Below are 27445 nucleotides of genomic sequence, written 5' to 3'. Positions count from 1 at the left end.
TTATCGCCAACGAAAGAAGAAAACAACTTTTCAGTTTACTTTCGTTAGTCAAACGGTGAAGTTGACTTACATTGAAACGACTTTACATCGACTAAGCTCTTGAGTACAAACCACGAATGTTTCAGTGACTCGCGCATAGATATAAGTTTATGTTCGTGGGACCAGCGTTTTGAAATTGTTCAGTATTTTTCGTTTAATTTAGTTTTAAAACCGACCTTCCTTGAAACCGACCGGATTTGTCGCTTGGCAGTAAAAGATTTTATTTGAACTTTTTTGAAAAAATACAGTGAATTGTTTGCTATTGAGTGAAAATAAAAGTGGTGTTAATCTTAAACAACGTTATGGAGTGCAACAAAATAAAAACCCCAAATTTTTAATATTATTCATATATATTGTGGAAGATACTACTCTTTAAAAATTTATAAATAAAAGATTTATGGCGTTTAAACGTTTGCACAAAATTTGAATTTTAATAATAAAATCAGTGAAAGTGTTTTGTGCCATTTATAATTTTTTTAAAGAAAAGGTGTTAATAAGTAGAAGAGTTTGGTTTTATAATTTTCATGATTTGTGTATTTTTTTTGTATTTATTTAAAAAATGAAGAATTTTTGTCTATACGGTGCCTTTGCTCTTCTGGCAAGTTTTATGGCCAACGCCGCTATAAGCAATAACGACGTTTCAAAAGCAAATCGTACCATTCATATGATCAACACTGATCTCTTTAACACAATTAATCTTAAGCTAAACACAAATGAAAGCCAATACATCAGGGAATCCATCGACTTTTCGAGAACGCTGCGAATCAGGGATGTACTAAACTTTTTTGATATAGCACACATTGCCTCCAGCTGGAGTAACATTAGAACTGAAATATCAACAAATTGTTCCAAAGATACCAGCAAGTATATACAAGGACTAGTTGAGGCTAACATGTGGGCCGTAAAAAGTAAGTTTCAAAAATACAAAATTATAATATATTGTTTTACATACATACATCAGGCCTAGGCCCTGTCTCTTCACTTGACTTTGATTACTGTTTTTATTAAAATGACTTTAATAGAATTTTAAACACTCGATCGATCCTATGGTATTTCCCATTTTATTTACAAATGATTGACATTTGTTTAGTTAACGCAAACAGTTTTAATAAAAATTGATTGGATAAAAACTTCTGTTTCATCTGTGTTCATTTACGCGAATACTTAATTTTCATGTATTTTATGTATAGGAAATTGACATAGAGAACTACGACGGTACTTATTGTATTTATATAAATTAACCTATTGGTAAAAATTGAATCAAAAAAATATGTTATACTTCAGATTTTTTTCAGTTCATTTAGTTGCATTAAATTTACATTAGATCTTAAGAAAATTAAACAATTATACGATAAATCAATCGCTTAAGTCACATATGGCAAAGCTTGACAAGATTATTTAAACAATTACTTTTACATCTTTCCGCTCTCAAGAATTCGTTTCTATTCTATTAATTCTATAAGTTGTATCTGCTAAAGATTAAATGAACAAGTGTACTAATAGCCGTAGTTTAGCCCCAAATTTTAATGGATATGATTACTTCACCCGTCCTATCACAACTATTAAGCTTCTTATTACAGCTCGCTAAGAACAGTTTAATATTAATTTTAGTAGAAACATCGCTATCATCATCGCTTTTTGCACGTGAACGCTCCTAAAATTGATATCAAAATTTCTTCGAAATAGTTTTTAAGTCTCGCGTAAGGTAAAACTTTACTTTGGTTTCGCTGGAACTTCTTATTTATTCTCAGTAAATTTTTTAAATTTCTTTCTTACGATACACCCACATTTGATTTAAAAATAAGTGTTCATTAGTGTTCATTAGGACAGATGTTTTATACAAGTACATATTATCTGATACGGTTGATAAGTCTCATTAACGCTAAAGCTTCATCTACCTAAGTTCTCAAAAAAATGAGTCTGTGCTAAGATTCATTCGACCATCTGCAAGTCGTTAAATTATGCAGAAAACCCATTAATTCGGTGCGAAGGGCATTTAAGCTTAAGTTTTGATAAAGTCTTTTCTTTTACATGTTATAATTGTAATCCATTATGGATCTCTGACAAACTTTTAGTTTAGTTTTTAGTGAAAACAAAATTTTAATTAGAAAAAACGTTTATACATAAGAAATGAAGGTATCGAATATGTCTTCATGCGTATGTTTCCATAACACTTCGTTGTCTTTACCTCATCACACTATATTCACTATATTCACATTTCGTAACAGAGTAACCTTCAATTGGAATTAAAAATGCATTAAAGGATTTTGAAATTGAAAACGATCCACCATGTCCGTTCAGCCAATGCCTTGGACTCACATAATTACATACACACATTTTTCATTCCCCCCCGCCTAACGGTTTACGAAACCGAATTGAAACTATTCGTTTCATTTCTGACCAAATACTCGTAAAGTAATTAAAGCTGTGGTTCGGTTCAGTTGAATTGCTGTGTTGCAAAAGTAGCAACGCTTGAGTTTTCTACTACAGAAACTAAAGCTGAGTTTTCGTAAAATATTCAAATGCTGCAATTACTGTCGTGTGCAGATATTATTTTAAGCATTACTCGGTCTGAATTCCAATTCCTTACTTCTATGCTCAAACAGACCAAAATTCCAATGAGTTAGAGTAAGATTTTTAATCAACATATTTATTATTAATGAATTCGAATACTTTTATTATACATATATCAATACATACATATACCCAATGTTAAAGGAGTAGTTTCCATTACAGAATTCAAGGTTCTTTAGTATCTTTAACTATTTTAAAGAATACGCTTGAAAAGGTTTTTCATAACAAAAAATCGATTCAAATTAGTACATTGTAATTTAAATTTAATAAAATTAATATTTTTCCATTTTTCCAAATATTGTAACTATCCGAATTAGTGAATACGATTGTGTTGTGTTGACGGTATTTTTAATTTCTATAAAATATCTATTGAAAACCTCTCTGTGATAATATGTTTACACTTAAAATTTTCGATCTATATTAGCGCATTTTTGTATGAGTTTTGTATGAGAACTGACACTTATTGCTGCCAATTCGCTGAATTAATTGCGATGGTGGGCGATATAAGTATTTATTGAAATGTATATGTATATCCTCTCTCGAATGATTGATCTGTTTAAATTTTCTTACAAGAACGCAAGAAACAGGAAACTAGTGGCTGATATATTCAAAAGTTCAAAAATTCATGGGCTCTGAACCATATTTTCAAAAGTATGGCTTGATTTATGTAAAAACGTTTTTAACGCACAAAAACCGAAATTGCAAGTTAAAATATAAAAGCGCAAATTATGCAACTACGTTCAAGTATGCTGTAATCTTAACGCGCTGATTTCATGTTTTTCTGTTGCTGTTGCTGTTTCTGTTGCTGTTTCTGTTGCTGTTGCCGCCGCTCTGGCTCTCACTCTCGCTCTCGCTCTCGCTGCATATTTATGGTGTGGTGGTAAATATGTTTAAAATATGTATTTGCATTTATGTTCGACTGTTGAAAGTGAGTTTAATTTGGTTTATTGCACTTTTATTTGAATCGTAAACTCAAACTATGTCAACAAATACGAGTTTTTAGTGAGCTTATTTGATTGCGTGCGTTCGGCAGCTGTCGGCGGCTGTCGGCGACTATCGGCGTTGCTGCTGTTGTCATTAAAAGTTTGATAATTGACTGAGCCTGCGCGTAACTACACACATATATTGCCAAATATCGTCTATCAATGGCTCAGCATGCAATGGCCAAGATCAACAATTGGTATTTACTGTGATAAGTAACAAGCAGCCTAAATATTGCCTGCAACTAAACTGAACGGTAAACCTTCAAGTCGACAACTAGCTAAGTCGCCAAGTCGCCAAGCGGCTTATAGTTGCTGACACAGTTTTTCTACAAGCAGTTGGAAGGAGTACATTTTGTTTTCTCTGCGTTCCATAATATTTTTTCGACCGCAACACATTGAGTGCAATTGTTAACAAACGCAAAGCTCACTCACTGAAGGTTGAATTTGTTGGTGTGATGTTGATGTAGTTGTTGAGTGTTGGTCAATTGATGTAATTTAATTGGTTTCAAGATTTTGAAATTAATTATTTAATTTGATTTGTCATTAAATTTAAATTTCGAAGGTGAGACACATAAAAGTAACGTACATTGTTTCAATAGATCTGCAAAGATCTTTGTTTATTTTTTACATTGAAAAATAACTTTACCTCAACATCATTTGCAGTTATTGTATAGAATGGCTGAGGGAGTGGGCAGACTTCATATTTAATGGTACCTAAATATAGTGGGAGCCAACTCAGAATGGCCATTATTTTAGTAACAATATAAACTGAATACAGAAGTATTCTATAGTAATGTGTAAGCGAAGTGGCAAAGTTTCTTATTTTCCGAAGCTGGCATTCACATTTAATTACCATAAGTTATTGTTTTTGGCGTCCATCATCTAACTGGACAACTGGCAATAATGCCCAAAGCAAGCGTTAAGTGCTACGTGTTTGCAATACTCGTAAGCTAAGAAAAGAAAAGAAGTTGCAGGAAAACTTGTTTCGTCTTCTCTGGGACTTTGTTTATTTTCTTGCTTATAAACGCAATAAGTCCTTAGGTTGGTCTGATAACGTACATAAGTGAGGTGAATGGTTTAATTCAGAACTGATATGAATTCGATATAGTGTTAAATATTTTTGGTATGAATCGGAAGTCGTTTTTTATTGTAATTTTGGGTGTGATAAAAAATAATTATTATTATTATGACATATTTTTTGACATATTCTTTCCATTCATTCCTGTTTCTCCCAAGGAGTGTTTGGCTCATAACTTCCTAGTTCAATGGTGGAGCTGTCACCTTATACACATATACATATATGTCCCTAGTTAACTTAAAAGTATTTAAACCTACCCCTAGTATTAATAATAATACTAGCTGAAGATTACTTTTCATATTTTTTTAAATAATATTAATTTTTACCACCAATTAAAAATTCAAAAAGGTAATTACAAAAAAAGGCAAAAATATTGAAACCAATCAAATATTTCAATTAATGAAATAAAAACATTTTCAATATCTGACATAATTACTTTACTAAATGGTGTTCAGTGTGTTTTTATTAAATATATCATAGATAATACAAATGAAATTATTTTAAAAGTAGAGAACTCCATCAAGCACTCATATATAAGAACTCATATATAGATTTTATAAAAGTTAAATTTCATTTAAGACAACAGTTATCTATATAGTAGAATAATATAATAGATAACCAAGCTATCAATTGATAGTATCAAAATAATCGAAACATATATTCAAAACTCAAGTATATGACACTACTTGAGAATAGAATATGTTTTGAAAGTAACACAAACATTGTTTTTATCTTAGAATGTCTAAAAAGACGGCTTCAGAGTGAACTGATATCGTCTTTTACGTTATTTATTTAAAATATAATTGAAACCGGTTTGTGCTTCAGCCAAAAAGTAACTTTCCCAGAAATTTAGGTACAAATTTATGCTCATTAAGAAGCTCTCGAAAATATTTTAAGATCTTCCAATGCAATTACATTTCAAATTCAATGGGTTTCAATCACACGCCTTGATTTACTAATAACTTTTAAGAATAAAACGTTAATTGGTAAAGCAATTTTAGTAAAAATCAATAATATTATCATAAAATTTACTTAAAGTATACAAATTATTTAGGTAAATAAAGTTTTATTGGATATGAAGGTGTGTTTTAACTAAAAATATATAAGCAAAATTAGTTAAAAAACATAAATATGTAAATAAACCAAACATATAATCATCTACCATACTATCTAAAATCCTACATTTCAACACTTGATCTTTTTCCAAGGTTTATTTTATTCCAAGCAAAATCAAGAAGAAATTCTTATTGAAATAAAATCGCTCAATCTGATCTGACGTGTTTTTAATATATTTGATATAACTCAAACATTCTTAGCCTTTTATACATGAAAATTAACTTTGAATTAATTTCTAGGATACCGGGGTTATCGGGTTATTGTGCACATCTAAATTCCCCACTTAGGCCGTGTGCGAGTTCGAGTAAACTGATGGTAAAATGAGGGAAATAGTAAATTATGTCGGTATGACAGCGAATGGTGATATTTACCAGAATTTCGAGTAGGGTAAATTAGATAAAAATTAGGTAAATTAGGTGTTACCAATTTGAACATTTTATAAGATGTTTAATAAATAAATTTGAAAACTTTTAACCAAAAATAATAAATAAGTGCAATAAATATATAAATAAATATTTACATAAGTGCAGTGCAAAAAAACCCTAGGCACACGGCCTTATTTGAATTATTCTAATATTTCGTGCTTAAATTTTAGTTTTAATATTGTCTTTACAATATTGCGTTATTTTAGTTGAAAGATAAAAATTGAATTTAACCTCAAATATTTCTTTAAAACACTTGTTTTTATTATTTTTTAACATACACGAATTTTTCATTGAAACATTTTTTTATACCTACAATAAATTTAATTAATTTATTTTTAAATTTGTCTATTAAATGTGGGGGCAACATTTTCTCTAAAATATGTGCCCAATTTTCTATTTCTGTTTTGGATTTATTAAATAAAATCGATTTCATATGGGGAATTTTAAAATCATTCATTTGTTTTTGTTTGAAAGTCGTGTCAATTCTCACCTTTATTTTCTCTTTGTTTTTATCCAAACTTGCGCTTATGATTGCCACATTGGATTTTTACAAGCAAAATTTCCTTAGTCAATGGATTTAAAAACTAATTACGTGCTTATCTCGACCATTCTTGCATAGATTTAATGTAAACTTTGTATGGCAAACGTATCTATATCCACCAGGTATATTGATATAAACCCTAAAATAAGTTAAATGTATTATAGCTTAAAAGTACTGATATTAACATTACAAAATTATGTTACATTTTAATAATAAGAAAATATATACAGAAAGTGATTCTTATTCTTCAGGTCTGCCACTTCTTCATGTTCTAAGTGCCTTATCCGCTTCGATCGTTTGCTAACATGATTGCGACTTTGATTTTATCTACAATCTCTTACTATATCTACAGTCCTTACTTTTCCGGATGCCTCAGAATATGACCGAATAACTTTCACTTTTCTAGTCTTATTGTCCCTAGTATTTCTGTCTCATTGTTCACACGCTGAAGTAACACTACATTCGTAATTCTTTCTATCCAGCTTATTTTGAACATGCGTCGATAGTACTACATTTTAAAACCTCGAGTTTATTCATCGACACACTAGACAATGTCCATGGCTCTGTCCCATAGAAATGCGTAGAGAAGAAACGTACATATTCTCTGAATAAGAACCATAAATAGAAATTGAAATAACACAATATTAGTAAAAAATTACTCAAGGTAGATTTAGTTTTATGGCGCCACGGTTTTCAAGCGTGAGTATTTAGTAGTAAATAAAAGCTTTTCAGGTTAAGGATTAACGTGGCCATTTAGTTTTTCATAAATTTTTTGTCTAAGGTTACGAATTCTAAAAGTTCACGTATACGAGATATCTAAGTTAGCAGTGCGACATATTTCTATTGACTCATGATAAAATAGCAGTCATTAATTCGAATTATAAAGAATAACATAATTAGTTATATATGTTTCTTTAGTGTAAAAGTAAAATATCAATAATTATTGTTTTTGTCTGTTGCTTACTGTCTTGTATAGCAGTCTCCCTTAATTGCTAAATAATTTAAATTTTGTTTGGGCTTATTTGTTCATTCGAAGCCCATTTTATGGCTTTGTTAAATATTTATGCTGCTTCCACCGAATTGATACATTTTTCTAGTTTAGGAAACAATTGGTTAAATTTTGAAGCACTTTCGACGTCTAGATTATTTAGCCTAAAAATATTCCTACTTTTTGAGATGAACTAAAATATAAGACATACTCGCAACTTACAAAGAAAACATGTGAAACAACAACAATACTCTTAAAATCCTCAGAGTTAGGTTTTACTCACAAAAACTTTAAGACTAAAGTTTTGATGTCGCCAAATTCAAAAATCAGTCTATTGTAAATGTTTCAAAATTTAAGTCGTTCGTATCATATCATATTGTAAACAACACAACAAGAAACATATGTCAAACAAAAGCATTCAACATATTTTACAAGTGCTGCCAATTTCTTTGAACCGGAGTTGTTTTTTTTCCTGCTCTGAAAGAAAAAATAACGTATTATATTAAACTATATTTAATGAACTACATTTGATGAATAACTGCATTTATTGTGATATTAATATAGTTATTTTCAAAATAATTAAACTTTTATAATTTTTTTTAGATAAAATTTTTTGTTACTTGTATTTTGGAAAATATTGTTACTAAAGTAAAAAATATAAGACTATAATGTCTTTATGGTATATCAGATATCTAATATGAAAACATTTTCTAATTCTCTGTTAGAAGGAACTGATCACTTAAAATTTGCTCGGCTGAACGGTTGTTACCTTATATGTACGAGAGTATAAATTTACAATTTTGAGAAGAAAGAAAATTTAACCAAGCTGAGAGTCCTTCCAAAAACACTGACACCTCCAGCTATCGCTTAGCGATTGTGTTTATATGAATTAAAAAACCAATAAGAACGTAAGGTTATAATGTCTTTATGTATGCATTAGCATAAATGTATGTGCATAAATATTAAATCAGCTAAGAAGTGTACTTATTAGTTTATGATTCAATTTCAACCATTAAAAGTCTATTCATACAGTTCAATTAATTAATGTCTGAACAGATTCGTAATCATCTAAACGTTTTTCATCTGCTATTTCCTTATCAATCTGGTTATGCGTCTGTCATGCTGAAAGTCCTTGAAGATATTAAATTAAGTTATGATAGAGATTTGGTTACTTACTTATATCTTCTAGATTTTTCAAAAGCATTTGACCGAGTTGATCATGCTTTGCTCTGTAAAAAGCTCATAAATAAGTTTCACTTCTCCAGTTTAGCTTCTAAATTTATTTTTAGTTATTTAACTGAGAGATTTTAGTCAGTAGTTATTGATAATAAATTTTCAAATTTTAAACTTCTGTTTTCTGGGGTTCCTCAAGGATCGATTCTTGGGCCATTGCTATTTTCGATCTATATTAATGACGTTTTCTCAGTATGTCAATTTTCGAGGCTACATGGATATGCTGATGATATACAAATGTATCATTCGTGTCGGAGTGATCATTTAAATGACCTTGTCACAAAGATCAATATAGATTTAACATGCATACATCGCTGGGCAGTTAAAAACAATATGCTGCTAAATGCAGATAAAACCATCATATTGCCGCTTACTAGGTTTGAATTAAACTTAGACGAATTACCATTGGTAGCTATTGGAAACTCAATTATTAAATATAGTGCATCAGTTAAATGTCTAGGATTTAATTTGAATTCAAAGTTACATGCCTCTGATCATATCAATCATGTCGTTAGGAAATCATTTATTTGCCTCAGATATTTGAATTTATCTGCTAAGTATACCCCTGTCCATGTCCGTGACTTATTGGTCAAACAACTAATATTGCCTATAATTACTTATGCCGCGTTGGTGTACTGTAAACTTAACTGCGAGTCCCTTGCTAAACTGAGAACTGTAGTAAACTGCAGTACTAGATACGTCTACGGCCATAAACGTTTTGATCATCTAACAGTTTATAGAAACGCTATACTGGGTTGTGACATTGAGCAGTATTTAAATATTCGAATCTGCCTATTTCTGTTTAAATTGAAAACTACTAAATATCCTGAGTACCTTTATAATTGCTTGCAGCCTATGCGTTCCAACAGATCTCTTCTTTTCATAATTCCAAGATTTAATGTTGTTGCTACCACCAGGTTTTTCTTTATTCATTCAATCCGATTATGGAACGCTTTACCAAGTTCAACCCGAAATGCATGTAATTTAAGGGTTTTTAAAAAGTTATTGTTAACTGAACTAATTTAATATATTATTTTTATTTTAAATTAATTGTTAATTTTAATTTAATTTCTATACTTCCTTATCATTATATAATAATATCCAATTTGAAGTTATAGCACACTTATATTTTAACTCAATTTTATTATATGTTCTAATATATGTAAGTATAATTTTCTAAATAAATTATACTTGAATGAATATATTGTTAGCTTTTAAGTTAGTTTTTAAGATAGTGCAATAAAAAGTATGTACTTAATGCACTTAATATTATAAAATAAATAAAAATAAAATAAATAACCATTAATAGCCTATTCATACAGTTCAAGTAATTGCCATTTTGATTGCAATTCGTAATTCTCGTTCTGCTCATTTCTTTAAAAAAATTAATTTACAGTTTGATTCCATATAAAAATCTGACAACTGACATTGCGATTAAATTATAATTTATGCAGTATCAAGTTAAGATTAAGTGTATAAAAGTAACAATAACATAATTATATAGCATTATTGAGATTAATTTAAAGAAACTAAATAATTCCGCAACGTTCAGCGTTTTCATTTACAAATGGAAGTATAAAAGTAGATATGAAAAACAATCTTATATTGGATTCACATGAAAGTTTTGATTGAAATTTTAGCCGTCAAAAGTTTTAAATGACATCTGAAATCAAAAACAAAAATATCGATTCACACGACGAATCGTTACAATTTGATTGTTAGATTTATCATATGTCCACATTTTTAACTACTTTCACAAAATATTTAACCAAACAATTTAAAAAAACACTAAGAAAAGAGTGCACAATTGTTATGGGATTAGAGCCTGGAATTAAATTTATAGTAGTCAACGCAATTTTTTGGCCTAACAGACTTCCTCTAACACATGCTAAAGCAATAATATGCATCATTTTTTTAAGCATAGTGCAAAATGTTTTAATATTAGGCCTTTTCGGTGGCTCGCAGTTATGGCAAAAAGTGCATGCTGGCCTATATTCGCTAAGCGAGGCATTGGCATCACTGTTGCAATCTGTCGAGTGTTATGTTTTGGCAAATAGCAAATCTTGCATATGTGCGCATAAACTAAGCAAATTACATTTTGTATAAATTGAATATTAAAATGAATACAGAATTAAAAGGAATGATGAATATGTTGAAAATTTCGAAATAAAACACTGAAACTATTTCTTTTTCACCAATTTTCAAGTTTATGAAATTTTTGAATTTTGTTTGAATTTTTATTTAAATATAATTTTTGACATATGATTGGAATATATGTTGGAATTTCCAATGAAGAATCACAATAGTTCGCTTATTGAGTTGATAACACTTTTTACTGGCCGATGTGCTTGGCCAGTATACCTATAACGGGCGAATTAGAGAAAATAGTGTTGTTCTTTTACGTACATTTCGGCCAGTATAGGTCAACATGTTGTTGTTTTTTGTCATACTTGCGAGCCACTGAAAAGACCTATTGACATTTGAAACGACAAAATTGGTGGCAGAGAAAACCTTCTCTGCTTAAAGATCTTCTCTGATTGCTGGCTTATATAATCCCAATTCCGTAACAACCTTTAACCTATATTAACCCCACTCGTTTATTATGAATAATTTTTAGAAATACATACGTAGTATGAATATTATTGTTTTTGATTGCATATGGGAATCAAAACTTCTATTTTCAGTCTATTTTAAAACTATTTTCAATAAAATGTCATGAAAACAATTTATTTTTGTTTCATTGTTTACCAAAGATACGCCAAAGTCAAGCAAATATGCTAATTTGTATTTGTCAAAATTGTCAAGCACTAGAACAAAGATTTCATAGCATTTTGAGAGTTGCCAATCAAGACAGTGCTTAGTTGTCTTTTTCCAACATGTTTCAAAAGATTAGACCTACAGTAATATTGTATTAGGTCTGTTCCACGAGCTACTCGTAGTAAAGCTACTCAAGTAAAACACAAATGAAGTACAAACTGAGAGAGTAACTCAAATAAAGTGCCAAATTATGCTCTATACTCAGATTTTCATGGAACAGCTTTGTGTGAAGTCTGGTGAGAATTTCAGTGCCCCGCAAATAAACAATACAACAATTTAAATTCAAACCAAAACAGCTGATTCATACATCAACACAAATTGTACTTGCATTTTCAAATTTCGACAGGGATGTTACGCTCTCTCAGATGCTCTCATTTACTCGAAAACTTGTTGGTTACTACGAGTAGCTCGTGGAACAGATCTATTATAATTTATATTTTACTTGAAAAAAACTAGAAAAAAAAGCAAGTTCCTTTTATAGTGAGAACTTTAAAAATATTGAACATAATTACATTTGTAATTACAAGGCTTATAAAGAGACGAATTTTGGAGTTGATCCCCTTAAATATTTTGGACCTTTTTATACTAAATATGCAATTTTCTCAATTAAATATTGAGAAATATATTCAACGGTATAGTCAAATAGTTTTTAAAAACTCCCCTTTATATGAATTTCTAGTTACGCCTCGAATTGAACAAATATTTGTATATAGCACTAGCATTTTTAATATAGTAATTTAATTGGTTAATACTCTATTGGTTTATATTAATATTACTAATTAGATTTACAATAACAATTAAACTTCAAACGTTATAGACATTAGGCAGTATACAACTACACTATAAATATATACGTGAAATAAGATTATTTCATTAAATATTTAATGAAATATGTGATATCTCAACACAGACATTATATACTATATATGTATACCATTAATTGTATATTTTTTTTGTTGTTTTTTTTTTTTTGCTAATTTGACATTCAAATTAAATTCATCAATTTTGAGACGATTCACCTTGAGTTTCCCAAATTAAACACTAAAAAATTTTAAGGTAAGATAGAGAATTTTATTTTTAATAAATACAAAGTATACTAAATTAGAGTAGTTCCTATATTGTAAGGAGAAATATCATTACAACATATATTTTTTTTGAACTCCACTTAAAGTCACCAGAGCAAAGCAATTTCAACACTCATCTGTGCTGGTGGATAGTTATTGTCCTGCTACATAACCCTTGCTAAGAGGAATTATCTAACTAAGCTTTCAAAGTCTAACAGTGGTTAGACTGTAAGGGGAGGTTGTTGTGAGATGATAGAAATTATATTAATTGGATTTTATTTACTCAAGTCTGGATATTTATTGTTTGTCCAACGAAAAGTTTTGAAACCAAATGCAAACCAAGTGCATCTGAGCTAATTTTATATTATTATTTATTATTTTATATTAGATTCAAATTTAGGAAAGAGAAGGTGTATAAAAATTCGTAAAAGTTTTAATATTCAATTTTAATAAATGAAGAATGAAACTTCATAAAAGAATTATAATTTCTCAATATATTTTTGAATATTATTTTAATTAAATTTAATTAAAGCAATTTTTTGGCAGAGCACGATAAAGTGGTTCAATAATTTTATACGTAAAATATAATGCAATTTACTATTATAAAAATCAAAAAATGGTTACATATACAAATGCACAAAACTCAAAAAGAAAAAGTTATATAATGTACATTAATTTTTTACTCTTGACTGGGTTGAGTAAAAACTTCGTTGTGTTTTGCGCTTCTATTGCAAATTCCAAATTCGTGAATCACAGGAGCTAAGTCTTCCGCGTCAATTCATTGCCTCATTATTCGAAGCACGTAACGCATTTGGATCGACCACGGCTACTCTCAGTAGGGCAGTGATAGCTGTGAAACCAATGCAAACTTATTAAAATATTACTCCAGTTAAGGCCATTGACCAAATTTGCGAAGCACAACAAACGTTCACACCCGATTAAGGTTGGAAATTTAAAAACGAAATGGAGGCGATCGTTACGCAAGACTGAAGTCTTAATTTAAACGTATTCGGCTATGACTTGACAACATTTTGTTGGTTAGGTCTCAATTGCTCGTAGGCGAATTTTCGAAAATAGTATTTTAATGCCAGCAATGTTGATAGTTTCAATCATTGAGTCCATTCATTCACAACGTTAGCAAAGCATTTCAACAATCTGTAAAATGTATTTGATCACTTGGAAGTAAAATCGCTCGACTTTCCACTTACGGCTGTTTTTATCCTTGACCTGTGTTATGTAGATTTAATCAACATATTTATCAATTCAAGTTTGTCTTACAAACTAATAGACAAGGCAACAAAATCGGTTTTTAATGTTGCTTAAATGATAAATAATCTAAACCTAATGTTATCGTCAACCGGATGTTGTTTGTAAAGGATATTGTTGATCATTTAAGTATTCAAAGGGGAATTTCATTATTTCCTTAAATAATTTTTAAGATAAATTGTATTACTGATTATAAATACAGGGCATCGTATCTAATTATAGTAATGAATATATATTTGTAAAAGACAATAGAAGGAAAAATCCCAAGTGCCGGGACCTTGTCCTTTTCCTTGTATTCTTTTTTAAACCTGCAAACAACAATAAAATGTAATTAAAAATAATACAGTCCACTAAAATTAGCGATATCAGAGAACATATTGTTTCAACCTTGATAGTAAAATTAGTTAAGTTAGTTGTAAGATAATTTTGTATAAATAAAGAAAAAACTTTCTAAATAAAGTCAGTAATTTAAAACTACTCAATCTATGTGCATTTATTGTCGAGAGACATTAGGTACAACAGCTCCTACTGCGGAATAAACACACTTGACAGTAGATTAATTTTACTTTATTTTATATTATATATTTTTTTTTGTAAAATATCACTAAGTTATTGTAAACCTGTGAAGAAAGTTTGTGTTTTTAAATCATCATTTATAGCTAGTCCAACATGCTGTGGATCCAAGGTCTTCATAATGTTTCGAACTTATATATGGTTAATATGGTTAATATGGTTAGCAGGCCATGATGTCGTAATTACAAATGTACATGACACGTTAATTCTTTTACATCGTTTAACCATCGATTCCTCAGTATCGCAATTGAGCCATCTTGTTTTCTTTGAGGATCTTTTAAAGTCTTCTGTCATCCATACCATGGTCAAGCGATATTATTCGATGTGTTTTAACAAAATTGATGATAGCTTCGTAATTGAGAAGCTACTCAAGTTGTAGCGAATTATAAATTTTTTAATTTTTTTTTACATTTTTTTAATGGAATTTATTAGGAAAGTGAGTTTAAGCCTCACACATCAGATTTAAGAATTTATTTTAAACATATAAATTTTCAACTGACATTTAATTTTAAAACATGATCATATTAAGTGGTAGGTGGATCACAGTCAAGTTTCTATAACCCGAATTTTCTATAACTCGAACCAAAAACAGTGCATCAAGGTTTTAGAGAGCAAATTACATACAATTCTGCTTTCATAACTCGAACTTCTAACATATAACTCGAATTTCTCTATATTTCCAACAAAAATTTTGTTCCGTGCCGATAGGAATATGGGAAAGTGCATTCTATAAGTCGAATTTTTATTTTAAGAATGAATCCATTTTGGTGTCAGGAGAAGTCCCGTTTTCCAAACCAAATGTTTAATTTGTTCTTTCTTATGTTGTTCTTTGTGCAAATGCCAGTCGCTGACAGCGTGGTTTAAAGTAAATAAAATAACTTCCAATGCTACTCTTAACGATTATATTGAGCTTGACAACGGAGAGTGATGATGAGGGTTCGGTGGATGTAGGTGTTCATCAACTTTCCAAGAATCAAGTAGAAGACTCATTTAAAATTCTAAATTTATATTTGCAAACGAATGATACAACAACTGATGATCAATATAAGAGATTAAGTAAAGTGGAATCTTTTTCTACTGCAAATAAAAAAAAATTATAGTGCCAAACCTTAATTTCTGAATATTTTACTTCACTATAACTTCTATGCTTTATTTGATTGCAAATAAGTAAATATCTTAAAATGTAATTCTAGTTTCTTTCAAAAATAAAAAAAATTCTCGAAGTCTCCATAAGTCGAACCTTTTCTTTGCAAAATTGGACTTCGAGTTATGGAAGTTTGACTATATTATATTTATAATATTTAAAATATTAGTTATTAATTTGACAGGCACGAGTTCTAAGCCTGGCACTTGCAGTCCAAACAAATTATATATGGACTAAAAAAATTCGATTATTTCCAAAGACCACTGAAGAGTACTTGGTAATACTCGAAACAGCGTTGTATGGTCAGCCAAATTTTCAATAAAATTAAAAATAAATTTTTGTGTTTGTCCTTTCTTTGCTAATTAGTGCTAATTAGTCTAATTAGTGCATTTTGTTTAATAAACAGAATAATAAAAATATCACGGTAACAGAAAATATAATTCAAAATTTAGTGTGCCAAAATGATTATATGAACTTTATTTACAATGAACAAATCCTTTACAATAAATTAATAACAAAAAAATCTAATTCATTGGATCAAAAATTTGAAAAATTAAAACTTAAATTAATAAAATCGCTTGACATAAACATAAAAGAAGACTGGTTTATAAACAAAACTGATATAGAATTCCCAGCTGATGTGCAGTGGCTTCTCTCTCTCGGTTCTAATTTTTCCCTACCTCTTTCTAAAAAAAGCTTTCCACTTCTTAAGTATTTAACAGATGGAGAAGACTGCATTAATACTTTAGAAAATAAAGAAGAGCAAGAAATAGCGAGAACACAACTTATCGGTATGGTTGAAAGGTATAAAAGACAAATAACACATTCTCCTATGGAAAAATACATATTGCGCACAGTGGAACAAGCGAAAAAATTTTTAAAACTGAATAAAAACATTTTAATACTTAAATCTGATAAAGGCAACAAAACAGTTGCTATAAAAAAAGAACATTATGACAAAGAAATTAAAAATATAGTAAATGATATTATGACATACCGAATACTCAGAAGAGATCCAACTTCCACGTTACAAACTAAAAATAATACAATAGTCACAAAACTTTTTGATAATCAAATAATAAATAAAACAGAAAAACTAAAATTATGTACATATACAGCCAACCCACCTAGAATATATGGGTTACCTAAATTACATAAGGAAAATATGCCACTTAGGCCTATTTGCTCTTCAGTTAACTCACCATCATACGAATTGTGTCGATATATAGCGTCAATTTTAAAAAATCTGACCATACATTCGGTTTATAATGTTAAAGACTCAATTGATTTCAAAAATAAGGTCAGTAATTCATATATATTCGATGATGAAATAATGGTATCCTTTGATGTAGTATCCTTATTTCCGAATATACCGGTTGAACTAGCCATTAAAATTTTGGAAAAGAAGTGGAATATAATTAGGACATTTACTAAGATTACTAAATCACTTTTCTTCGAAATTTTAAATTTCTGTCTTAAAGAAAATAATTACTTCATGCTAGACAACAAAATTTATAAACAACGTAAAGGCATGCCAATGGGCTCACCGTTATCACCCATTATAGCAGATATCGTGATGGAAGAATTATTGGAAAAGTGTGTGGATGACCAGGAATATAAACCAAGATTATTAACGAAGTATGTAGATGATATCTTCGCGATAATACGCAGAAATAAAATAACTCAAATACTTCAAATTTTGAATTCTTTTCACACAAATTTAAAATTCACCATAGAAGAAGAAAAGAATAACAAGCTTCCTTATTTAGATGTTGAATTAATTAGACATAATAACCAAATTCACTTTCAATGGTATAAAAAGTCTTCAGCGTCAGGAAGATTAATTAACTATAATTCCAATCATCCTAAACACGTGATTTTAAATACAGCATCCAATTTTATTAGAAGAGTTCTAGTACTAAGTGACAAAATTTTCCATAATGAACAAAAGAACATAGTGCGTGATATTTTAATAAAGAATGACTTCCCCGTAAGGATTATTAATATGATGCTTAATAAGACCTTTAAAAAGCTCCAACCTAACAATAATAATGACAAAAAAATATATAAATACATTGATTATGTTCCGAAATTGTCAAACCAAATAATGAATTCTAGTATATATGACAAGGAACGTTATAAAATTACTCATAAGGCAACAGACACAATAGCTAAATTATATAGCAATACGAAAACTAAAATTAATAATAAAGACAAATCTAATGTAGTGTACCAGCTGAATTGTAAAGGTGACGGGTACAATGTATGTAACAAAATATATATAGGTACGACTAAAAATAAGCTGAGGACAAGGATGGCTGGACATAAACACAGTTTAAAAAATAAAAGTGGTGCTGAAGCCAATACAGCATTGGCTGTACATTGTATGGAGCATAAACATGAACCTGATTTTGATAAGGCAAAAATTTTATATGAAGAAAGGAACCATAATAAGAGGTACTTTCTAGAAATGCTCTCAATACTTCAAGTGCCCAATAATATAAGACTTAATTATAAAACTGATACGGACAACTGTGCTCAGGCTTATAGGAATATTATAAACAAATGACACAGGATGTTTGTAAAGCTTTTTTTTGTTTTTTTTTTTATAAATTTTTTTTATAATTTTAATTTTTCTTTTGTATTTTTATTGTTGTTTTTTCTCTTGTTGTCATCATTATTATTGTATTTATTGTATGATTTTTCTTTATAATCCGCTATAAAAAAAATGTGAACATCCTATATTTTGTGTAGTTTTCCCTGAAGATGACTATCGAAGATAGTCGAAATATCGGAAATAAAATATAACGATTTTTAAATATAAATAATAAATTAGTGTCTTTTTATTTATATTAAAATTTGACCAATTAGCCCGGTAACAAATTATTATATTTAATAAAAAATAGTATAATCAAAGTATTAAATATAATATATATTCATATATATATTGTGCGCTGATTCTGAGCTTCACATTTGGCAGGACCAGAGTTCGATTTCTGGTACTTGCAGTCTCAAAAAAATAATTATTAACCCGATAATTTAATACTTATCATTTAAGAATATCTTAAATCTTGTTTTGTATGATCTTTATGTGTCTGAATTTTTAAATATAATATGAATCGTAGATTATTATAATTAGAGTGCAAACAGAACCGGTTGACATCAACAATTGCTTGATTATTTTCAGAAATAACTTAATAAAATACTAAAGCATATAAGCATCCATAGTCACACTAATTATATAGAATAGAATGTTGGGACAGACAGATAGTGCAGTTATGTTGCTGAACTTCACATTAATCTCAGTTTGACTTATTCAACTTCAACCAACAAAAATTTTAGGTGTTTAAGTGTCTACAATACTAATACAGATATTGCAGATCTTGTCTGCGTAACAAAAAGAATTCTGCGGAAATAGTAAATAGAAGATCAAACTCTTTAAAACAACCCTTAAAGACTGCTAAAAATAACCTTAGATTAGCGCTTTATTAGTGAATATAATTTATTTCCTTCTCACTAGTTCTTTAGATAAAATAATGGAACTATCGAGCAAATAAATCAAATAATTTGATAGAAATTAAATAAGACTTGCCTTTATACGCAGGAAGTATTTATGTTCTACAATAGTTCATGGCGTTAAGGAGACTTTTGACAGAATGTGGCATGATGGGCTTATTCATAAAACCAGGAATGCTGCTTACTCAACGAACACGCAGTTTTAGAATACTATCTGCAATCAAGAAATTTTAGTTTGATGTACAAATCCTTTACTTCCATTGGTTAGCAAAGTAAATGATACTTGAATCAGTAGGATTTGGAAAAAAGACAAACTTAAAGGCATAAGCAGTTTGGCGTTAAGTGAGATGTCTACTGGAGTTAAAAGCAAAAAGTGTGCGTTGGGCATACTTAGTTGAGCTAGAAAAATGCTTTGACGGTGTATCAATTAAACTTTTAATTTTAAAATTAATAAAATACATATATTTCGACTTGAAGCTCGTTTCCAGTATATAAAATGATTAATAAAAAATTTTTTTGGTGAAACATTTCATAATATGAATATTTTACAGCAATGCAGCTAAACTTATTTATAAGTGACGTTCACTGTATCTTTACGTAGCGTTGACAAAAATGATCAAAATTCCCTTGGTGAAGTCATTGCGCAATTTGCGCTGTGGATGGAACCACATAATCATCAAACTGAAATGTGAATTTCCATTTAATTTATAAACTTAATATTTTCCTAATGATTTTGTAAACACACATCCGCCACTGCCACGCTTTGCTAATAGTCTAATAACTCTTAATGAGTTTGGCTAATAGTTTTGTTAGACTACAAAACAACCGAAACGCTTACAAATGAATCTCGGCTGTCATCTTATAAAAAAGCATCAAAATAAAAATAAAATGTTTTAATTACAAATGTGAACATGTTATGCGCTTTATAAATTTAATTATTCGTGATTATAATTGAACGCACCGAAGATTGCCTTTCTGCTAGTGAATTCAGACTCAAAACTTTATTTATTATTTTTTCCAACTCCAGAAACTTCACATTGAGACTAAAATATGATTACATATTCCAAGCGTGTTTTTTCCCTACGATAACAGATAGTGCAATTAGTGAGAAGTTTAAAATTTAAATACATTGTTTATTGTTATTGTTATTTATTATAGAATCAAATTCGCATAAAATGCATTTATTCGCCGCGAAGTGATGATAGATTTGTAGCAGAATTTACTGCTCTGAGCAATTTTTTCTAATACGATAAAGGTGTCAATAGAGGTTGATTATCGGAATATAGGCCTTTACAGTTCTATACTTTTTACATTGATTACATAAATGATTAAAAAGGCGCCACAGATGATCGAATCTGACAAAATCCGTCGTTAAACAGTGACGCCACAGAAATCGTAACTGTGCTAATAACATATATTGACTACCTCTATAATCACGGTCTGAACTGGGATAAAATAATGTACTTTTCAAGCCGACTTCTGATAACAATTTCAACGCTTAGCCTTCAAGACGTTGACTACACAATATTATATTTACAAAAAAATTGGCCTTAAGAAGTAGTAAGTTACCTCCATCTTATAAGAAAGAAATTAAATCCAACCAACTATGTTTGTAGGCGTAGAAGTTCACTAAAGTATTTATTCTTTTTCATTACATTTACCGATAAGATTAAAGATTAAGATTAAAGTAGTCACCGCGATTTGACCATGGATTTTGAACTTTCAAAGCTCAAAATCTCAATATCTCAATATGTAATAACCTGCTATTAAATACAACTACTAATATATATTTGAAATGATTTTAAATTTCTGGGAACTAATGTATGAACTTACAAGACTTCAAAATGCTTTCTAAACCACTAAAAACTATTGATGGTGTGAATTTAAATTTAACAGTAGGGGAGAATGTCACAAGTGCTGTAGCTTAATTTTGTTTGTAGCCTAGCCTAAATCGAGTTACCAAAACCGCACTCAGCAGCTTGCAATTAAGAACAAGTTTTATGTCATTAAAAACGTACTGAAGACAAAAACTTCTGTATGATTTTGCACTGTTCGTTTATTTCAGTGCAGTTCAACACACATTTTATCATTGATTTTACTCACATATTTGCTTTCAAGGATATATCAGTTCTTTAAACTTTAAATGCCAGTTTTGTAAACTTGTAATTTCGGCTTGTCGTGAAGTCGCCACTGGAAATATAATTTAATAAAATTATTCTCTTCTGTTAAAGTTTAAGTTAAAAACTATGAGTTTCATGGGGAAATGAAAAAATTCAAGACTGGCCGTATGGGATATGACTCCAACTATGACTCTTTGTTTGATCTTACCAAAATGTATTGGTTTTATAACAGATAAATCAGAGTTCTCTTTTGTTCCTAGTTTTTATTTTTATTTTTTTTTTTTCATTTTTTTACGAAATGAAGAAATGGAAAAATAACTTTGCAAACTTTATTTTTTTCTTGACAAAAAAGTATTTCGTTTCGAAAATAAAATTATGTTTCGCAGCAATTGAAATATTGTTTAAGGTAAAAAGTCACAAATCAGTTTAATATACAACCAAGTCTTCTAGTATTATGTGTATGAGAATTTTAAACCTCAGAAAGCAGGGAGGTAGACGCATACAGCAATCAGAGCTGTTAAATAAAGATAAATAAATTGCGGGCTGTCCAAAGCACAACCCGCAGTTAATATCTATGCGGACCGTGAAATGTCTTTAATCTATCACAATTAGGCAAATATTTCTTTGTTACATGAAATAAATTTAAAATTTTTAAATAATTTATTAAACTTCTCGTTAATTTACTTAATTCACAAAGATTTTAGTATATATTTCTTTCTACAACTGGTTCAAAAAACTCATATCCAGTGCATTATATTATATATTATATTAAAAATAAGATATTTTCGTATGGAACAACTAATATTATTAATACTCGTATTGAATTGTAAAAGATAAATTAATGACGAATTAATCAAATTAAATTTATCATTATCACTGTATTTTTATTTTTCTCCGACAAAATTATGAACGTACGTATTTCTGCGGCCCTCCAACCTATTCAGTGATTTGTTTGAACAGCTGTTAAATTAAAATTCACAGAAATCTTAAATTTAATAGCTTGTGGCATGAACTTAACCAGCTTTGGAGTATTCTGTGCGTTTATTTCTAGCCATTCTTCCTTGATGACGTTTCTTACTATATCCTTGCTGGAAAACATATGCTGGCGAAACTTATTTTCCAAATAAATCCACAGATGTTCTATACTACTAAAGTCTGGTGATTCTGGTAGTGTTTGAGCATAGTACAGCATCTAAATCCGCACGATTGCTGCTGTAGGAATGCTTAGAGTCGTTGTCCTGCTGAAACAAAAAGATTGCCTCGAGTCCTAACATTCTGGCATTTTCTTTCTAATTTGTTTTTGGAATATTTAGATACCCATATTTCTCCATTGTATCTTGTACATATTTAAGTCTGACAGCACCATTACTTGCTATACACCCCTAAATCATTACGCCTTCATCACCACGTTTTACTGTTAAAGTTGAGTTTTGTTTATCATAGGCTGTATCATAGGCTTTGTCCATATAAGTTTTCTAACTTTGATTCCAAATTCGCAAAATTAACTCGCATCGGAGAAAATAACTCATTTTCAGAACTTTATAGGTTTATTTATATGCTTTCTTGCAAAGCTTAATCATTTTATTCTATTATATCTGGATATGTATGGCTTCTTTCCTGCAATCAGGGTATAATACATGCATTTCTTTAAAATTTTCCGTAAATTATCAGAACATATTTGGTTTTCAAGTATTTTGGCAATATGTTCAGCTAGTTTGAAGGCTGTTACTCTAGGATTTACTTTCACCTGGTTGATTATGCTACGTCTTTCTCTATTTGACAGAATTGAGGGGCGGGTAGTGCGAGGTTTAGAAACGTAAGTACTCGTCTTTTGGAAGTTATTTATAATTTTTTGCACAAATGAATATTGACGACCAATATCTTTAGCAATTTTTCATTGGCTTACGTCATCTTTCCAAAATTTAACAGTTATTTGTCGCTCACTAAAACTAATTTCACGTCTTTTATTTTCCATTGTAAAAATTTATTGTTTATATAACAAAATATTTTTAATGGATTAATTTTTAGACTCTTTAGGAAATCAACTGATAATTAAATATCATTTAATGACATGTTTATGCTTGCAAGCGAGTTTAAATTAACGGAAAATGTAAATATTAAGAAGTATCCGTAGACTTTTTCTGCTTAAAAAATTGTTGGTTTTGCATATAATTGTGTTTAATTTTTTTTTTAAAGAATAACTGTTAATTTTTTATATTTGAACTTTATTGTTGTTTCTTTGGTTAAAATAAATCAGAAAACAAAAATCAATTTAAGTAAAAATTAATGCGAAATGCGAAATTTATGCGAAATTTAAGAAATATTTTGTGGGTATCCGTAGACTTTTTCTACTATGTGTACTTATGTGATACGTCCTTTATTTTTGAAAGAAAATAAAATTTTAATAATAAATAAAAAGTTTATTATTATACTATTCTTGACAAAATTTAAAAATATATGCCACATACAATATATAACATATTAGACGTTGTTCAAATATTGTATTATGTAACACGAATCGCGGAGGAGTCGCCCGCTTTGTGACAAAATGTGACAAATTATAATACCATTAATTATTTTAAGTTTAATTTTAACGTCAATATGACAGAAGTTTACTATTTTTACTTTAACAATAACTGTGGTATTTAATAGAGAAGTTTCGAATAGAGAAACTTCTAGTTTCGAAGAGAACATGAGAAGATATTTTAATCCTACAAGCTCTTCCAGCGTCTTCCAAAGTGAAATATTTACTACCGAGGAGGTTGGTCGACTGACTTCAGAAATAAATCTACAAAATCATCACAATTCTCCGATAATAGAACTACTTCTTGTTGGTTAATAAATATTATGTAACTCCTTTTATTGTTGGCCGAATAACCGTTCCCAAAAAAAAACCGCGTTTTTTTGTTTTAATTCTCTTTTTAATGTATGACCCTACTCTCGTTACATAATACTTGCCTCAGAATATCTACAAGCAGATCTCAGGAAATGCAGAAATATGGACCAAATGTAACAGTTATTTCAAAAACCTTTTGTATGAAATTACAAAAACATTTCTTATACTCAGGCACGACGTGTGAGTAATATTTTGTTCTAAAAAATAAGAGTTATTTCTGATTTTTATATTTTTAAGGCAAAAATAACAGTTATTTGTGCGCTTGAAAATAATAAGCAGAGTGTAAGAGTTATTAGTGCGTGGAAAAATAAAAGGCACATAATAATAATTATTTTGAAAAATATAGTGTAAAGCAAATTAAATTATTATTTTTTGAGTTTTATTTTAAAATGCGAATGATAAGAGTTTTTAGTTGATTATTATTTTTTTAATGACAATTGTTATGGTCCCTGGCAGAAATGAATGGAGAAATGGCTAACGAATATAAATCATTGCACGTAACCTTGCCCTCAAAAACACAATTTGCACTGTTATTATATTTAACAACAACCCCATTCCATAAGTAGATACAACTTAATATCTAGGAATACATCTCGGTCGAAAACTAACAGGTAAAACAAAAAGAAAATCCCTGAGTTTAAAAAAGTCAAATATAAGCAGCTGCTTTACAGCTGCTGTACAGAATCCAATTGTTGGATCCAGGTGGAAAAAGTGTTATCAAAATCACTCAAAGATTTCAAGCAACGGTATTCCTCATGATATGGAATGCACCATGGTTCGTCAGCAATAATAAAATTCATCGTGATCTTAATATACGATGAGTGATGAGTGATGGATGTTCTTCCATGCAAAGTACAGCGCAAAATTCCTAACTTACCCAAATATTTTCGCCAAACAACTTAGTAAAAACGAACGAGAACTTAGGAGACTCAAGAAATCACCACAACTGAACTACCAAGTATAGTAGAAGTTAACTGCACAGAATATATAATATCATATATTATATATTAAACTTTATGATTTCATTGTAACTGTACAGTATTTGTATGCATTTGTTAGCATAGTTAGCACTAATGCATTTTTTTTTGTTTTTGGTAGGTTGCAAATAAATTAATTAAACTTAAATATTTAATTAAACAAAAAAATATTTGTACGGTATTTTATATCAAATAAAATACCTATAAATCAATATATTTTTTGAAAAATCCAGATGACATTTCAAAAACTGTTAGCAGCAAACTATTAGAGCTGTTTAAGTTTGTAATAGTAATAATCGAATTATAGAATTATAGATATTTCAATCTTATTTCTATTAAATTTTTCAAGGTTAACCTTTTGTATTTTACTAAATTGGTGACATATTAGTATTCTCAAGCGATGAACGAAGCATTATCTACAAACTGTTCTGCAGTTGCTATCAGACGCAAGTCGAAAGTTAAAAATACATACAAGTGATTTTCGGGAATTTTGGTCCATTCTCGGCTTAGCGCTTGCTTCAGACAATCTATATTTTGATATTTTTTAGTGCTAAACTTTCTTTTTAAAATACCCCAAACCAAGAAAACTAAAGGGTTTGTATCAAGTGAACAAGGTGGCCAATGTGTTGATGGAATAAAGCACGGAACGTTGTTTTTAAGGCATTCTTGATTGCCGCATGCTTTGTGCGATAGTGCTAAGTCCTCTTGTAATGTCCAAAGCCTCCGACCGAATTGCTATCTGCTCAGGGCTTAAGTGCTCCTTCTAATATAATTTTTCGATACGTTTAGCTATTTATTTTTATCGCACGGTTGGTGAACACGAACGGAGAGCGACCGTCGGCCGTTATGATGGCTCACACCATCACCATCGGTGACGCCAGCTTTCAGCTGACCACTCTAACAAGTAAACGCGAACATTTTGCTAGTTTATGTACTGCTTAATAGTGCTTACTAACGAATGGTGACTCATCAGAGAAAACCAAATTCGGCAACCCACAACCTTCGAGCAAACGAAACAACGCTTTGGCTTTTTCGACTCTAAAATTTTTTTTGTTAATCGGTTAGTTCATGGACTTTATTCATCTTCACTGGCTTTAGTTCGAGCTCATTTTTCAAAACTGTGCTGCATCCTTTCTCGCGATATATTCTGCTCCTTTGCCATTTGATTCCAGCTACGGCGTGGGTTTCGCTCAATTCGCTTCTTCATTTTACTGTTTTTTGATCCACTTCCTGGGCGTCGAGCAACGCTACCAGTATTAAGGTGTTGAGCAATGGCACGAGACACAAATGATTTGTTCATATTTAGAAGTTGAAGGGCTCGAACGATAGCCACTTGTGTTTTTCCAGCCAAATATAAAGCAATTACATATAAAGCAAAGCTGCTTAAAATCAGGTGGCCAAGCTTTTAGCCTATAAACCACAGAAGGTCTTCATCGATGGAATTATTAATTTTATTATAATTAATTTTCAATAAAAAAAATATTTGTTCAAAAGTACCTAGAAACGGCGATTTATTTTTATATTATTCAATAAAAAGAGTTCATTTCTTATTTTTACAAAAATTAAATTAAATAAAATTGTATCAGTTTAATTATATTTAATTTCAAATAAAAAGTCATTAGATTATTAGTATTTATTCACTCACTAGTTTGAAAACACTAGTGGGTGTGAATATCAAAACATAACTATGTTTCATATCATACAACATTAATTTAATACGTTTATATTATAGTGGATGATGCATCTGGACACTATACATCCGGATTCTTTTATGGCAATAATTATTGGATGGGATCGTTATCACTTTGTAAATCCATTCACCATGAAAATACCGAAAATATTTCAAATGATGCCACGAATGCCACGAAAAATTCTGGACTGCCATTTGCGAAAGCTCACACACAAGTTTATAACACTATTCTCAACGAAAATCCGCCGTTTTTCCCCAGTTTCTACATTGTGAAAATGTTTCTGAATGAAACGTATCCCACAAATTTGGTAAGTGATTGTATGCATTCATATATAATACAAATAACCGGACCGGCTAATTTAAGGCCTTTTCGGTGGCTCGCAAGTACGGCAAAAAATGCATGTT

The 27445-nt window shown here is 29.8% G+C and overlaps 1 protein-coding gene across 1 annotated transcript; it reads left to right on the top strand.

Moving 5' to 3' along the window:
• Positions 1-515: 515 nt before the first annotated feature.
• On the top strand, positions 516-27348 carry LOC119676734 (the record flags this gene model as incomplete). Its single annotated transcript, XM_038087993.1, is given in 2 exon segments — positions 516-947; positions 27083-27348. Coding segments are annotated over 2 exon segments (615 nt in total), but the record flags the coding sequence as incomplete, so codon positions are not given.
• Positions 27349-27445: the final 97 nt, after the last annotated feature.

This window comes from Teleopsis dalmanni, chromosome 1 (assembly GCF_002237135.1).
Source record: "Teleopsis dalmanni isolate 2A chromosome 1, ASM223713v2, whole genome shotgun sequence".
Taxonomy (NCBI): Eukaryota; Metazoa; Arthropoda; class Insecta; order Diptera; family Diopsidae; genus Teleopsis; species Teleopsis dalmanni.
This window is presented reverse-complemented; position numbering and strand designations above follow the sequence as displayed.